At 39.8% G+C, this 15,274-nt stretch overlaps 2 protein-coding genes across 5 annotated transcripts in view; both read right to left on the reverse strand.

Annotated features, from left to right (window-relative positions):
- The window catches only part of LOC147176971 (frizzled-3-like), a 23,185-nt gene extending 14,295 nt beyond the window's left edge, over positions 1–8,890 (reverse strand). For all 3 annotated transcript variants that reach the window (XM_086070949.1, XM_086070948.1, XM_086070947.1), the window contains exons 1-2: positions 8,765–8,890; positions 6,291–7,081 (exon numbers count right to left, since the gene is read on the reverse strand). In XM_086070949.1, coding sequence (XP_085927075.1) covers positions 6,291–6,575 — 285 coding nt within the window. In that variant the 5' untranslated portion in view covers positions 6,576–7,081; positions 8,765–8,890. The remainder of the gene's footprint in view (positions 1–6,290; positions 7,082–8,764) is intronic.
- A 1,537-nt stretch (positions 8,891–10,427) lies between these two features.
- Positions 10,428–15,108, reverse strand: krtcap3 (keratinocyte associated protein 3). 2 transcript variants are annotated; one of them, XM_086071370.1, is made up of 6 exons: positions 14,875–15,108; positions 13,529–13,713; positions 13,242–13,301; positions 12,966–13,163; positions 11,093–11,227; positions 10,428–10,953 (listed from the first exon to the last, which is right to left on the reverse strand). In XM_086071370.1, exons 1-6 carry the CDS (start codon positions 14,885–14,887, stop codon positions 10,882–10,884), a joined length of 663 nt encoding a protein of 220 aa, XP_085927496.1. In that variant the 5' UTR covers positions 14,888–15,108; the 3' UTR covers positions 10,428–10,881. The 2 variants fall into 2 exon arrangements, with proteins under 2 accessions (XP_085927496.1, XP_085927497.1); XM_086071371.1 differs by lacking the exon at positions 14,875–15,108 and adding an exon at positions 14,456–14,578.
- Positions 15,109–15,274: the final 166 nt, after the last annotated feature.

The raw sequence follows: 15,274 nt of genomic DNA on the forward strand, positions 1-15,274 counted from the left end.
CGTGCAAACCAATATTCGGACTTTCTGCACGGGTGGTGAACTATAAGTCGTCCTTCGACAAGCATTTACCGAGTGCTAAACACGTAAAAAGTGTTGAAAGAAATATGCAGTCTCGGCAAATCACACTCAGGGAGGCGATGGAGTCCAAGTCCGTTGAGAGCACAGAACGAATTAGGATGAGAAACAGTGCGCAGTGATATAACATTTGGATATGAAATTGTGAATGATGCGGGTTAAGCCTAGAGTTGAGCAGTTTCCTGAATCAATCATTAAACATGTCTTTAAATGTGTAGAATTATAAACCACTCTCTCTTAATTGAAAGTGCACAAAAGTACGTTTTTCAGAGAGATCAAGTGGAAGCTGATGTTTTTGAGGAGTAGAAGTTATAGCAATGTTGGCCATGATAGAATTAAGCACTGCATATTTATTTTATATTGTTTGATTATAATCTGCATAATGCACCTGTAAGAATATTTGCACTTTTGATTTTTAGAAATTAATTGCGCTTTCAAGTTATGTGAATTATAATATAAACATAAAAAATGAAACACCATAGCCATTTTAGTTTAGTTAGGATTACTATTATTATTATTTATTATTTTTACATTTTCTATGGGTGGTGTGCCTCGAGATTTTTTCCAATGAAAAAAAGTGTGCCGTGGCTCAAAAAAAGAAAGAAAAAGGTTGAGAAACACCGCATTAGCTTGTGGTAGCTAGCCGTTCAATTTCAAGCATTTCTTCCAATGAAATTTGATTTTAATTACTTATCTTGTTCTCTCAACTGCTATGTTTCTATGCTCTTGTACAAGTTATTATGTCTCTGTATTGCTGTACAGTAAGCGGGTCCAGATTCCAGAGAGTCCAGAAATCATTCGAAAGCAGTAATTGACAGTGAGGCCCGGTGAGCGTCGTGAAAAAGCTCAACAATGTCTCCCTAAATCTCGCTTAACTGGCCATTGTGGATCCGGATAAGCGGCAGTGGCAGCTATGCCGATGGGAACAGTCTGCCAAAAAAGCAGCGCCAGGCAGCGCCTTTGTTCTGGGCATAAATAAATGATTGCTTCATTTGGGCTGGCAGCTTCAATAGACTCTGTGAGAATGAGCATGATAATCAAGAGTTCAACGGGAATAAACAGGAACATTTAAAACGAGATGAGGACCTGTCTGTCCTCGCCTTGGTTGAATAGTCCGCCTCTTCAGATGTACCCGGCGCGCACGCACACACACACACGGCGAGAAAAAACACTGGCACGTTTTAAAACTCAATTCTTTCACGCACAATGGGATAAAAGACACAGCGGACCACACTTCAGCACAACAAGTCGTGAACTCTCTCACACAAGCTGGCTCTCTATTGCGGGGACCTCGTGGCCCCGGGGTGGCCCTTCTTAAACCGAGCAAGTTGCATTTTGAAGGACAGGCTCCATGCTGAGAGAAAGACAAACAGCGGAGACAGTAGGGCTCTAAAGACTTTACACAACATGTCACTCTGCTTACTCTTTTTCTCCCGTTTAGTCCTTAAATTCACTTTCGGGTCCAACGCACTAAGAATGATCTTCCACTCACTTTGTCCTTTTCCCCCTTGCAAATCTTTTCAGGTCTCTGCAATACTTCAACAACAGAAGCTTTGCCATTCGACGACAGTGCAAACTAACAAAATACCTCTACGCTGTAAACTTGAAATAAATCACAATACAGAATGTATACAGACTGTTATTGCGATCTAGTGAATAGCTCAAAGTATTAGTTAAAAAAATCAAAAAAAAATCTGATCCCTTGAGCTCTTTTGTCTTATGTAGGCGGAGCTAATGGTCATGGGTGGTCCTGTGGGGGTAAGAAAAGCTCTAAAGTGTCTTTTAACACTGATTTACTGCATAACTGCCCTCCTGTCAATCATCCAATTGTATCAGGGTTTTTTTACGAGTTGGGTTGAGAACTGTCAATTTAAAGTGCGATAGAAAGAGCACCTGCTCAGCTCAATAGTCCTAACGGGGCATCATATTCTTCCAAACCACATTAGCATGCCATTACTGTCAAATGGATACTCGCGTATAATGTAACCAGAACTCACCTGAATAAAGGATGCCCGTCTGCAGTCGCACACAATAAGGTGTCAAGGTTGAATATCTGCAGTTACCATATTTAAAAAAAAAAAAAGAAAAAAAGGGGGAATTGAGAGAAGGAGGAATATAATTTCTCATCTCCGTGCTAACAAGCTCTCGTATCAATACAGGATAAAGATCTTGTAAGATGTCTTGTTAAAACCAAATTCAAGTGACTTAACACATGAACGTTGTGCATTAGTTTCATAATGTTTGCTCAAATGGGACTATGATACTATACAGCTATTGTGCCAAAGTATTAAATGCAATACACAACCACTAAATGTTAGGCTAACGCCATTTAACAACATTGACAAACTACAATAAATAAATAAATAAATAAATAAAACTAAAATGTTTTTAAAAATCTGATTTTATATTTCTGAAATGGTTGAAACACCACTAAGCCACAAAGGTTTTAATAACTGTTTTTTTTTTTTAATGGTCAATGAAAATGACGTCAAATGTATTGAATTATTTATATATATTTTTTTAATTCACCATTTAGAAACAAATTGAACATGAAATCCAATTATTGATTCTTAAGGTGCCAAATTAAAGTTGTTTACTTGCACTAATAAATAGATAAAAACACTAGTAATTGAATGTTTTGCTTGATTAATTTCTGACTTCCTGAATTTGTGTATAAAAGTGAATTTAATTAATCTCAATATAAAATGTTAAGAGCTCAATGAAATGGAAAGAATCTGCCCAAAGACACTTCATAATGATCTTTTGAAGACACGTAGTGAAATAAATATGTTAAGCACTGCACATGTATCAAATAACAGAATAGGTTACAAGATAGAATTAATTTAACAAGAGCTTACACTTTCATGTCTGTATTATTTTTGGGGAGGAAAATATTATTAAATATCCAAATACCACAGACTGTTGATAGTTATTTACCCATAAAATAATATTCATTGTGCATAAATCAGACACAACTACATAAAAATAAATAAAAATCTAAATGTACATTTTGTGTAACAGTATATTGAAAGCTCACAATTGAAATCTCACATATTACTCAAGTGAGAGCTATTTCCCGTCTGTAGAAATGTCCAACAGCCAAAGTACATGCAAGTGAAATACTGTCCCAAACTACGGCACACCCACAGGGAACCATAAAATACCACGGCAGATGGACGGACTGGCCGTGGTGACGTATTCCCAAAGACAGAATTTCACCATTTGCACAGCCAGCCGCCATTATAGAAGCACTTAGTTTGACGTCTCTCGCACCCTTTAGCTCAGGGTTTAAAGACTATTGTGGCAGATTGGGTGGCAAAAAAGAAAAAGAAAAAAAAATCAATGTCTTCATTGTGGAACTGAGAAAAAGATTAGCAGCTAGTTAGCAGGAGTGAAGAATGGCAGCTGGCACCATTGACCTCCGCAACACTCTCACACACGCGGGAAGAACCAGTATACAGTTAGCCTTTAGCAAAACTCGTGGTATAAACGCTGAATATACTGTATGAGGTTTAGCATTTTAACCAAGTGAATGATCCATTTCACCACAGAAACTGTGTAAGGATTTAATATAATAGAATTAGTGTACTGAATAGCTGTGGAAAGTGTGCTCATAAGTTTTCTTTTTGATGTACAAGCGCAAACTTCATAACAGGCAGCAGAAAAAAAATTCTTGTAGTGCTCTCAGCGGGACTACAGTGTCTGGTCTTAACAGTAGGAAAGCTCGCAAGGGTTCAAGTTGCAGCGCGGCCATTTCCACAGAGCTGTCTCTTTCTATGGCTGCAGGGCCGCAGAGTGTCTGTTACAAGGATACTTCGTCATGTGGGTCAAAGGGAGTTCATTAACAGATGCTCCTCACAGACTCCAGTCAGCCATGTTCGGACATGCCGTTGGGGAATTAATGTTAATTTGTTGAGTGGAGCCGCCTTTGACAAAATGACCAGACAGCGCATGAAATACTGCAATATGGACGACACCGGATTTTGTGACTTTTCCTCCATGTCAACTGGAGACAAAATGGCCCCGAGATCAAACAGAGCTTGGCCTTGTCCAAATTCATCTGCTTTTCAATATGGCAAAGGGAACGGGGGCTGGAGGCAGGTTGAATTTTCAGCTGGCTGGTTTTTGTCATTCTATGAACTACAAGCCAGTGCTAGACAAAAACATGTGCACTCGTGGGACGGTGGGACCGGGATGGAAATTGAACACAACTGCACAAAAGCGCGACGTTCCCATTCGAACAAACAGGCTTCCCGGTAGTGCAGTCTCTTTGAGATCATCAAGTTTACGGAGTAGTCTCAAAAGCGAGAATGCATTGCCTGTGGTGTAAACAAATACTTCCCGCACAAACAGTAATTAGCGACTATTAATCAGCCACACCTTTTGTCTCCGGGGACTAACAAAGGATTAAGAACGAGGTGTAATGCGATATCGATGGATATTACGAGTCACCAAACATTCGGGTTGTCGCCGTCGCTCAGGTGGCACTTGCGTGACCGTCCTCGATGTTTCTCATTCAAGAAGAATCATTAGTGCTTCAGTGAGCGCACGCATTCATCCATGCACGTCTCCGGCGGCAGTAACATGTCGCCGGAAGACACAAGTGTAACACGACGAGGGCAGATCAGCTGCTCTCAACTCTTTGATATTCAATGCCTGGCGACAAGAACCTGTAGAGCACGTACGTATCCAGTTTGGGGGAACGTGTACTAAAACACAATCAGGTACAAAAATGATGGTCTTATTTGAAAGTTTTGTAAAAAAAATTATTCTGCATTTAGAGTATAATTTGTTAAGAATTGAGCATTACGGGAGTAATATGTCGGAGTGAGTGGATGGCTAAACTTAAGAGTCTAAATCAAACTTAGCTTGAGCAAAACACACAAAGAAGCTCTGTGTTTTTCGCCATTACATTTTTTGGGGTGACATACACTTTGAAGGAAAGTCGTTTTCCAGACAATAACAGTAACGCAATTGGTCTTTTTCAGTTCTCAAAATTATGTTATAAAAGCAAACTGTCAAAACAATAGTTTTTTCCCCCCACTCAATTTTTGTTGTTGAAAATGATCAAATTTCAACTGCATTTAGATTCAAGCACAGATACTGTAAAATAATCAGATTTTAGTTGCATGTTTACTCTATTCTGTTTTTTTATATAAACATTTTATTAACCATTTATATTTGTTTAAAATGATAAAATCAGTGATCAAGTTCTACAAACAGACAATTTTACTCATACTTAACCAGGATATGTTTTATCTACACACATTTTTAAACAAATAATTTACAACTCATTTATTTGAAATGAAGAAGTGTGACATTCAGAAAATAATGACATTGATTATTGATTCCCATTCGCTAGCGTTATGTGACTTTGTGCAGCATAAGTGTAAAAGCAAGTTATGCACATCCACTTCATGTTTTTTGCTAAAATTGTCTTAATTTTTATATTGCAAGCATGTTTTGTTAGCAATAAATATATTACATATTTATTAATTATTGAATATTTACTATTGCTTATTTTGATTTCCAAACTAGTTATTGATCAATTTGTTGTGTTCCTGTAATATGAGGCGATCATACGTTTATTTTGGTAACGGCCCTGCATAGACAAGCCAATTGTGATTTCCGATGTGACCTATGACAAAAATGAGTTTGAAACCCCTGTTGTGCTGGGTTTGGATTGGCTAACATCGTCTTAAGGTAGGTACCTTATAAGTAAACTTGACAGATTACAAATGTGTTTTTATGTGGACAAATATATCTTCTAATGCTACCGATAGAGTCAGCGAGTTAAAAACAATATCTGCATGGCAACATCTTTTTTGCTGTACAAAGCATCTCTGTTTTCTCTCAGGGTGAATGATGGATTCTTTGATTGTGTTAGCAGAGGACATTACAATGCTTCATGACACAGATCAATACAGAGGTGAAAACGGTTGTTGTTCCTGGCAAACCCACCAATTTGTCGACTAGGAATTGGTTGTGGCTACATTGTCGAGTCCCCCCCCCCCCTTTCACATGCGTAATCACATCTGAGCTCTTGAGCTCTTTTGTTTCCCTTCAGCAGGTGCGTAACACGACTATGTGAAACATTGCAGGCTGTTGCTTTACAGTTTCCAACAAACCTTACACCCCCCCCCCCTCCCAAATACCCCGCAGCGGCTATCCAATTTCGCAGCGACGCAAGCATACAAGGCAAACAATGCACGTACCTCCATGGCGAGCGCGGCTGTCTGCTGGTCGTAGTGGTTGAGGAGGTTGGGCATGAAGGTGGTGTTGTAAGGCAGATCCTGGCACATTCTCAGTCGGATGGGCTCACAGCTGAACTCGCTGTGGCTCTCCGCGGCCTCCATGTGTATGGTCCCAGCCGGGGGAGCCGCGAATAAGAGAAGCAGGAAAAGCGGGATGGGGAAATGCGGAAAACAGACAGTTTGTCTGCAGGACACGGGCGCAGTCTTGTAGTCTCTCGTACATTCATTTTGAATTGATTCCTGCATCGTTATACAGCGGAGAGGCCGGACTATCAACTGTCGCCTGGAGCGTCGCTGATAATTGGTTTAAGGCTTCTTTGCATTGGAGGCAACCAAGTCCACCCTCAGTGGGGATTTCAAAACAAGAATCCCACCTCTTAATAAGAGGCACATTATGGAGGAAGATGGAGGCCCCACTGATTGGCGCGCCAAGACAAAGCAGCACGAAAGAAGCCGCCTCTTGTTCGCCACTATTTACTTTCAGCCGTCAGATTGCGCCGCCGCTTGCTACTGGCTCATAGAGCATGTTGCCGCATTCTCCACCTCCTGGTTTATTCCATGGTGACAGTGAGGGAGAGAGAGAACAGCTCATCTGGGTTGTCAGTCCCTCTTTTGTCTGCTCAACCTCGCCTCCAGCAACACCTCGACAAAACACACAAGGCCGCGATATCCATCTCCTCCTTCTCCACCGCCTCTGAATGATTTTTCGCTATCTTCAAGGTCCCTTGCATTCTGGCTTCTTCAAGCAGGTCCTGCAGGTTTAGAAAGACACACACACACACAAACACAGAGGAAGGCTCAATGATCAAACAAGCCGAATGGGCTTTGTGTCAGGTTACATTGCTTGGCGAACCAAGCCCTTATCAATACCTGAGCAATGAATCAAATTCAAATTAACATTGTAATGGAGTAGAACTCAATTTTCAAAATCACCAAGGCTGCAGTTCGGGTGGGAAATGCTCCATTTTGATTGGTCAGTAAACGGTATGCTTTTTTTTTTTTTTTTTTTTAATAGATAGCCCACAGCTGGCGCCGGGCTGAAACCTAATAAGTCACAATTTGGCAAATATCAGATTTTTTCAAAAATCTATACTTTTGGTCAGTCGACACGTGGGTGTCATTTTAAACTACTGATCAATCTAAAGTGTTGAAATTGGCTTGCGTTCTTTGATGATGCAATGTTAATGGTTGAACAAACATGGCATTTTTGGGGTCTCCTGAAAAGTGATGATTTTGGAGGTATCCATATGTATATTGTTTTTATTTTAGTGTCCAGATAAGTTCAGTATTTCAGTGCAGTTCCCGTATTTACACATCATTGTTTCCTGAAAGTTAAAGTGATAACCATAAATTTGTTTTCATTATTGTTGTAATCCCATTTATGACTCACTGATTATAAAGTACGTTTACGCCACACTCGTTTGGTAGAATTTGGTGAAGTCGTCGTATAGTGAACACTTAAAAGATCACAAGTCAAAGTGCTTTGGAAGGTAACAACTAGAATTAAAGTACATGAACTGTCTTACATATTAATTCATGATTTATTTGCCTTTATTTTAGTGTAAGCTTAAGTGATAAAACCAAAACATTCATAAATTGTATAATATGTCTGATAGTGTTCATTGGAATACAGATTACCGGTAATAATTGAATGCTTGTGTTTGTAAAAGAAAAAAAACACATACATGGGAAGAGAATCTTGGGAGGGGTAAATTGCATCATAAATCACAATTAGAATATTTTTCAAAATCGTTCAGTCCAAGTCAATATACAACAGCGACTAAATATCCTGGATGCAATCTAGCAGACTGTTTGGCATCATGCGTCAATTCACAATAGCCTGTTGACAAACACACTGATGGAGCAGACCTGTTGTCACGACGACGTAAAACGGGATTTCGTGTATACAAATGACATTTTTAACAATTACGTGGACACCCCCTCAACACCTTTCGTGTTTATGTCAGGTTGGCCGGGCAACACTAACGCTCCCCGCGGCTCAAGCGTCACTTTCAACCATTTTAGCTTTAATTTTAAACATAAACACATTTAATTGCACAACGCTAACCAAGCGCGTGGTTAATTAGAGGCCACCTGCGCCAAGCAGGCTTTCGTAAACCTTCATGCGCGAGGCAACTTGTCCGGATAGCGGCTACCTTTATGCTAATGACTAGAACACGTCTGTAAAAGTGCTACCTGTCGCCCACGTACATTCGTTAACCTTCAGCGGGTCGGCGTGACTAGTTCGAAAGGGCGAGCCAGGCGCCGTTTTCGCCACTCGGTTCCTCGATGGTTTTGACGAGCCACGCTCGGTGTGGCAGCACATCAATCATGCGGCTGTCGCGTGAACGTATCACCGCCGCGCACGAAACCATTTCAAAGGCGTTTGCGACGTCAAAGTAAGACGGAAATAATCGCTATTAGATGCACTTTACCTCGCATTGGGGAGCTTGGCGAAAGGTCCGAGTGCACCGGTGGCTCCGTCCACTGCGGTGCTCCAGTCGTTGTCCGCCGCTGCTGCTCGCCTGCTTGCCTGGCTGCAGCGCGTGCAGCGAGAGCGCGCAATCAACGTGAACGCGCACGCCCCGCTGGAGTGGACAGACAGGCTGCGGGCCGGACACACGCTGAGGGAGGTCGACTCGACCGATATCTCCGTTTGTTTGCTTTTAGCTCTACATTAGCCACATTCGTTTGTGACCATTTCATTTTATCCACAGTATATTTAAAAATGGCGGAATATGCAGTGGTGGAGAAGTCTTCCTTACTGGCCAAAACACTATCAGAAGAATTTAAAATCTAATATTTCATACATTAAACGGTATTAATGCACTCCCAACAGTCTATATTCTTTATTTTGTAGATTGGATCAAATTATATGTTGTGCATTAATATTGTGGAATGCATTTTGCTGATTTATAAAGACATTTTTTTTTGTATGCAAGCAAAAACTCAGTTTCAATTAAACATAAACACTTGGTTCTCAGGGTTCTTTTAGAAACAAGCAATGATGGGGAAAAAAAATATGCCTAAAAAAATATTTTTGACATGATCAAACAGGAGCTGTCTCACGACTGGAATGAACAATGCAAATTAAAAAAAATTAAAATTTTCCTGTTAACCTGTCCACAACTTGAAATCAACATCGGTTCAGTGGAAATTAAGTAGAGAAAATGTTTCCAGGGCATCAGTCATAATCGTCCTGACGTCTTCATTAGCGCTGGTGTTTTTAATTTTTATTTTTTACATGAAAAGATCTATGTGGTGACCTCAATGTGAGCCTGATGGCACGTGGCCTCACAGACTGATCACTGAGTGATTGTATCAGGCAGCACAATGTCAATATTTATTCCTCACACAGTCAGGATTAGTGCTGCGTGCTATGATTCCCTTCCACACGATTGAGCACAGCACTAGATTAACCGTTTCATGGCGGATCTGATGTGATCCTCTCTGTCACTGGGATGTGTGTGTGTGTGTGTGTGCGTGCGTGCGTGTGGTCTGTGAATGCTAAGGCTGCTGGCCCACATAATGGTTCAACCTCTAGACATGAAAAATAGTGTTCAGCGAGTACTCAAATGTACAGTACACAACTTCATGACACTGTACTTGCTCATGCACAAATTAAAATCTTTACAGGCTAAACATTGATACTCTTTTTTTTACTTGTTCAGTCAAGGAATGGATATAATACAAGAATACAAAATTATTACAAACTAATCATTTATGAGCTCATCCATCGATTGTGTGGAATGGCTAATAAAAAGTGGCAAAATGGCATGCACTACAACAATTGAACCAGAGGAGGCGCTGTTGCTTCAGACTCGCCAGTCAATCGTAGGTCAATTCTCTTATTCCAGTAAATATCTGAAAAATATTTGTTCAATGATAGAAATTCTAATTGCGTTAATTGTCTACTCTTGTCAGAACTCAAATATGTGCCAAAAACTTTTAAGAACAAACCTTTCTCTATCTTTGAGTGTTTTCTCATTTCCTTTTAAACGGATCTATCTATAATTTTGTGGTCAACGCAGCCGCATACATACACACTGAGCAAAAAAACGCACGTTTCCATTAAACCAAACTTTAAAATGAATCATGTCCATTCAGTGCAATTTAATGGGTCCAAGCTATTTTAAAGCCAAATATTATGTCAGTCTGGTCCATACAGTAATCAGACACGAGTCAGTAAAACAAAAGCAATCCACTCCAGTTTTACGTAACTGGTGTACAGTCCTCAACGAGATCAGGTTTGGCGGGTGGTTCAGAATGTTCGTCAAAAATACTAAAAACTGTAAGGTCTAGACATATCATTTTGCTAATTAATTACACGAATACAAAAAAAAAACTTCAACATGAATAAAAACGTACACGAGATTCCTTCATATTAAATTCAGCATGAAATGATATTGATAATTCAACGCAAACTCCCACACTAAAAAGTGGTCCTGCTGTTACTACATGAATACTGTGTATCAACTAAGAACTCTCCAACGACTTCCAAGATTTTAGGATGTGAAAGAATAGAGTATTGTACTTCCAGCATTTTGTTCCATCAGGCGTCAGGGTTGACATTTTGGCCAATCAGGCGTGTGCTGTGTGGCGAGCTCTCCGCCTCTTCCTCCATCTGTGACAAAGGAAGGACGAGGAACCGAAAAGTAAATGTGTGAGAAAACAAATAATCGACAGCACTTTATGGCCCTCGAACATCACTGCTCACACACACACACACACACGCACACGCACACGCACACCCACGCACACACCTGTTGTTTGTAGTAGGTCTTTCCGCAGGCTAGCAGGCCCCTGAGAGTGAGTCCTACAATGAAGCACCATACCGAAAGGCCACACTCCGTTGCTGCCAACACAGCACTGGGGAACCATATCGCCAGGGTGGTGTCCTAAGTTGTTTTAAAAATAAAATAATAAGAATAATGGTGGAAAACAGCAACATACATAGGGACAATTTACAGGGTTTACATTAGGCAATGTCATAGGGATCTACAAAAAAAAAATTACTGCACGTTCCTAAGCTTAGAAGAGCCGGTCTTCTTTGTGTAGTGTTTATACTGCCCCCTGGTGGCCAAGGCGCACAAGATCAGAAGGCAGAGCACAAAGTCAAGCACACTGAAGCATGAAATCATAATATTTTCACGCATTAACAACTTGTATTACTAATATGGGGGGAAAAAGAAAAAGAGAAGCATCAAGGAGGAATTAAAATACATTTAAATCTAATCCAAGCATTACAAAACAAACAACAAATAATAATTTTTTAGTCTCATTATTCTACAGTAAAATGTATACAATAAATATAATAATATGAATAAACAAATTATATTAACCAATTCATTTTTCAATGTCCATTCATTCCAAAAACCCACTATTAACTAATTTGCTCACAAAAACGTATAAATATGTATAAATATTTGAAAAGTTTTAAGTGCCCAAGGACGTATTTATACGTTTTTTATTTGTTTTTTTTTATGCTAGAGCATACAGAAGGCTTTGATGCAGCCTCTCAACTGCAAAAAACGACATGGTAGTTATTACAAAAACGGCCAGCAGGTGGCAGCAGAGCAAAATAGATCAACCAGGGCCATGTTGAAAAAAAAGCTAATTTACTCACAATTCTAAATAGATTTGTGAATAATGATGAAACCTGGCTATATTTTAATGCTAATTGTTGCAAAACAGAAACAGATAGGAATATACTTTTTTGCTGATGAAAGAAAATACTCTAATCTTTCTTTTGGTAGGTTCCACGTTTTTATAGCATAGAACACAATATTCTGAGGGACTTGCAAAAAATCAGTCAAAATCCAGTAAAACAGTCGGGAGTGAAGGGGATTGCTTCAGTGAAAATGGATGGGAGTATGACATAATATGAAAAAAAACCCAGTATGTTCTATCACATCAACGTACATTTTTTTATCTAATCGTATAGGTCTTGTAATTGCTAATTATATTTCCTCATTCACTGCCATTGACGGCTATAGACGTCCAAAATTCATTTGAACTATTTCTATTAGTTTTTCCCACTTTTGTTAACGATAGTATGAAAACCTAGATTTTTTAAAAATTATATTAGAACAGAAAAAATATTAAAAATAAAATAACAAATAGTAAAAAAAACATTTTAAGAAAAGATAAAAAATTAGGGGTGTAAGGAGATTAATTTTTAAATCGTAATTAATCGCATGACTTCCCTAGTTAACTCACCATTAATCACAAATTTTATATCTGTTCTAAATGTACCCCAAAAATTCTAGGCTTTCATACTCTTATTAACAAAAGTGGAAAAAAACGTTAAATAGAAATAGTTCAAATGAATTCATGACGTCTATAGCCGTCAATGGCAGTGAATGAGTTAAATAGGTCGCGTAGCACCTTACAGGAGGCTGACATATTTTGTCACCATCTTTCTGCGAAGGAGAATAACTTTGAATGTAGTAAATGGTGGTAGTCTGGCAAAGTGTGGTCTCTGAGGCACCGTAGTGCGCATGCTTCAAAAATGCACGGGCTTCGAACTTGCATTCTATTAGTTTATCGCGAGATGGCAAAAAAATTAATCAAATTCTACACAGCTGTATCTTTTAACACAAATATTAAAGAACTCCTGAGAATGACCAGACTCACGTAAATGCGCGTGGTGTCGAACGGGCATTGCGCGCTGACAGGAGAGCGAGCGTTAGCGGGCACCACTGTGTCGTTACACCCTCGCATCAGGCCCTGCCCGTTATGCGCCATCGTCACGCCGATGGCCAAGAGGAGACCGGCGCAGCACGCCGCCGACAGCAGGGCGTTCAGGAACGAGGCTAGCAGAAGTCCAATGTGCTGGAAACATGCGAACGCAACATCTTAAACGTGCGATAAGGGCGACCAATCGATGAATGATGTGATTCGAGGTCTTACCAACTTCGACACGCGAAGGTTCTTTGACACCACAATAGCAATGATCCCAGTGGCGATGCTCTGAAATATGGAATCGCAAACATGACGGTCTCAGCAGAAGAAAAACAATCGAGTAAAGAAATTTGCCTTTTATTACAGTTTCAAATCAGATAATAAATCATGTATTATCTTTCAATACAGTGGGAAATCATACCGTCGGGATTACTTTCTGTTTGATGTGGCAGCACAATATAATGGAGCACAGTGACTGTATTGTAGAACCAAAAGTTCCACTAACCTAAACTTACCAGCATCCCCGAGGTGACAGAAATGATGTTCGCTGCTGTGTATTCTGTGGTGATTTCTTGGCTGGGTTTGGAAATGTGTCGCAGGACGCTGCCGTGGACGATGGCGCCAAGAATGAAGTTAATGTGGCCCACTAGGATGAGCGCTAAGCCCTTTTGCATCAGTCTCCTCGGCCCCTTTTCCTTTTCTGTCAAAACAACACAAGTCAAACATGCGCAACATACTTAAAGTGCACATTTGGATTTACTAGCAAAACACTCCGTTTTTTTGTCTCTTTGTTTATTAATGTGTCCATGTACTGTATTTTAAAGAATAAATAAACACTCACAGGCCACATTAGCTACAACAATTGGGTGACTTATTACCGAGCATTTTTTTTTATCATTATTACAATGCATACTTTCAGCACGTCTTATGTTGCTAAAATAAATTATAAACATTAGCCATGTGTATCACACTGAGCACAAGCATTTATGTTTACAATTGAGTTAATGTGATTCTCAGAATATATTTTGGGGGGACAAATGTAAGAAACCCAAACGAATGTACTATTAATGCCATAATGGAGCCAGTCACAAGTGTAAATTAACTTAACCCATGACTGGCTGTGAGTTAAGGTTGCAGATGAAAACGTTCAGGATTTGGCTGGAGTTGGCACAAATTAAAACAAAACTAAAACGGTAATCTATTATTAAAAACAGAAACTGTACACATGAAGAGATTAAAAATGAATCTTAATTCAATCAAAATAGTCAATAATACTTTTAACAATAGGTTTATTATTGTAGTTTGAAGTGGGGAATTTAGAACAACGGCACTGTAGGCCGAAGGGGAGAAATTATGCACAGTACAGTATTTCCAAGTGGTCAGAAGATATAAACAATTCACAACAAATACATACATTAGATTTGAAGAGATGAGTGACTCACTTATCGCATCTCCTCTTCGAAAGTAGGCCAATTATTTTACATGAATCCACATGGTAATTCCGCATTACAAATGACTGCTAATGAGATGTGAAGGTTTCACCACAATGAAGCTTATTTGTTTTTACAGCCTTTGTCGTCTCATTGACTCCCTGAGGGGGCCCCCCCCCCCCCCAGGGGGCACCCCCCCCCCCCCATCGGAGGACTTTCATGTCCGATCATGTGCCTTTGAGTTGCTGTAGCAGTATAAAAAGCAGAATGAATGAGTGCACGCCGTAAAGCTGGTAGAATCCATGATGTGACGTTTTATTGACCGACATTGTTATTTCCTCTCAGTAGGCCTGCTCGTTAACGCGGGGAAAAATATATCGAAACCGTCGAAACCGATAATGCCACATAGTACGTTCAACTTTACAACTCACCAAAAGTACACATATCTTCTTCTCGGCAAGGTGTTTTCCTTTGGCTATGAAACAGATAGCGTACTAATAACGACCTTATTTACGAGAAACTTTCCCAACCAGCTTCTTCCCACTGATACCGTTGTCTACTTCCGGCATGACGTCACAGAACCCACCTGACGCTTACCTGCCGAAACATAACTTGCTGGACACAAATTAATAAGTACACCTGCAAACAATAGCGTATAACTGCATTACGTCATAGCGCAATAAAAACGGTTGTGATAGACTACGGCGCATTCCGTCTTTCATACAAATTTGGACGATGTTGCCGCCGTAGAAATGAAACTGTCGTAAACGGATGATCCCTTGTAATGTTAAAAGCAGCATGTTCAGACATATCAGTTGTAATATTTATTTT

This window comes from Leptonotus elevatus, chromosome 3 (assembly GCF_054856555.1).
Source record: "Leptonotus elevatus isolate MCC_2025b chromosome 3, RoL_Lele_1.0, whole genome shotgun sequence".
Taxonomy (NCBI): Eukaryota; Metazoa; Chordata; class Actinopteri; order Syngnathiformes; family Syngnathidae; genus Leptonotus; species Leptonotus elevatus.

Excerpts from the sequence above, each read along its gene's own strand:
- krtcap3 (XM_086071370.1), bottom strand. Across the intron at positions 13,302-13,528 it reads CTGTCACCTCGGGGATGCTG|AGCATCGCCACTGGGATCAT; the intron begins GTAAGTTTAGGT and ends TCCATATTTCAG. Across the intron at positions 10,954-11,092 it reads AGACCTACTACAAACAACAG|ATGGAGGAAGAGGCGGAGAG; the intron begins GTGTGTGCGTGG and ends CCTTTGTCACAG.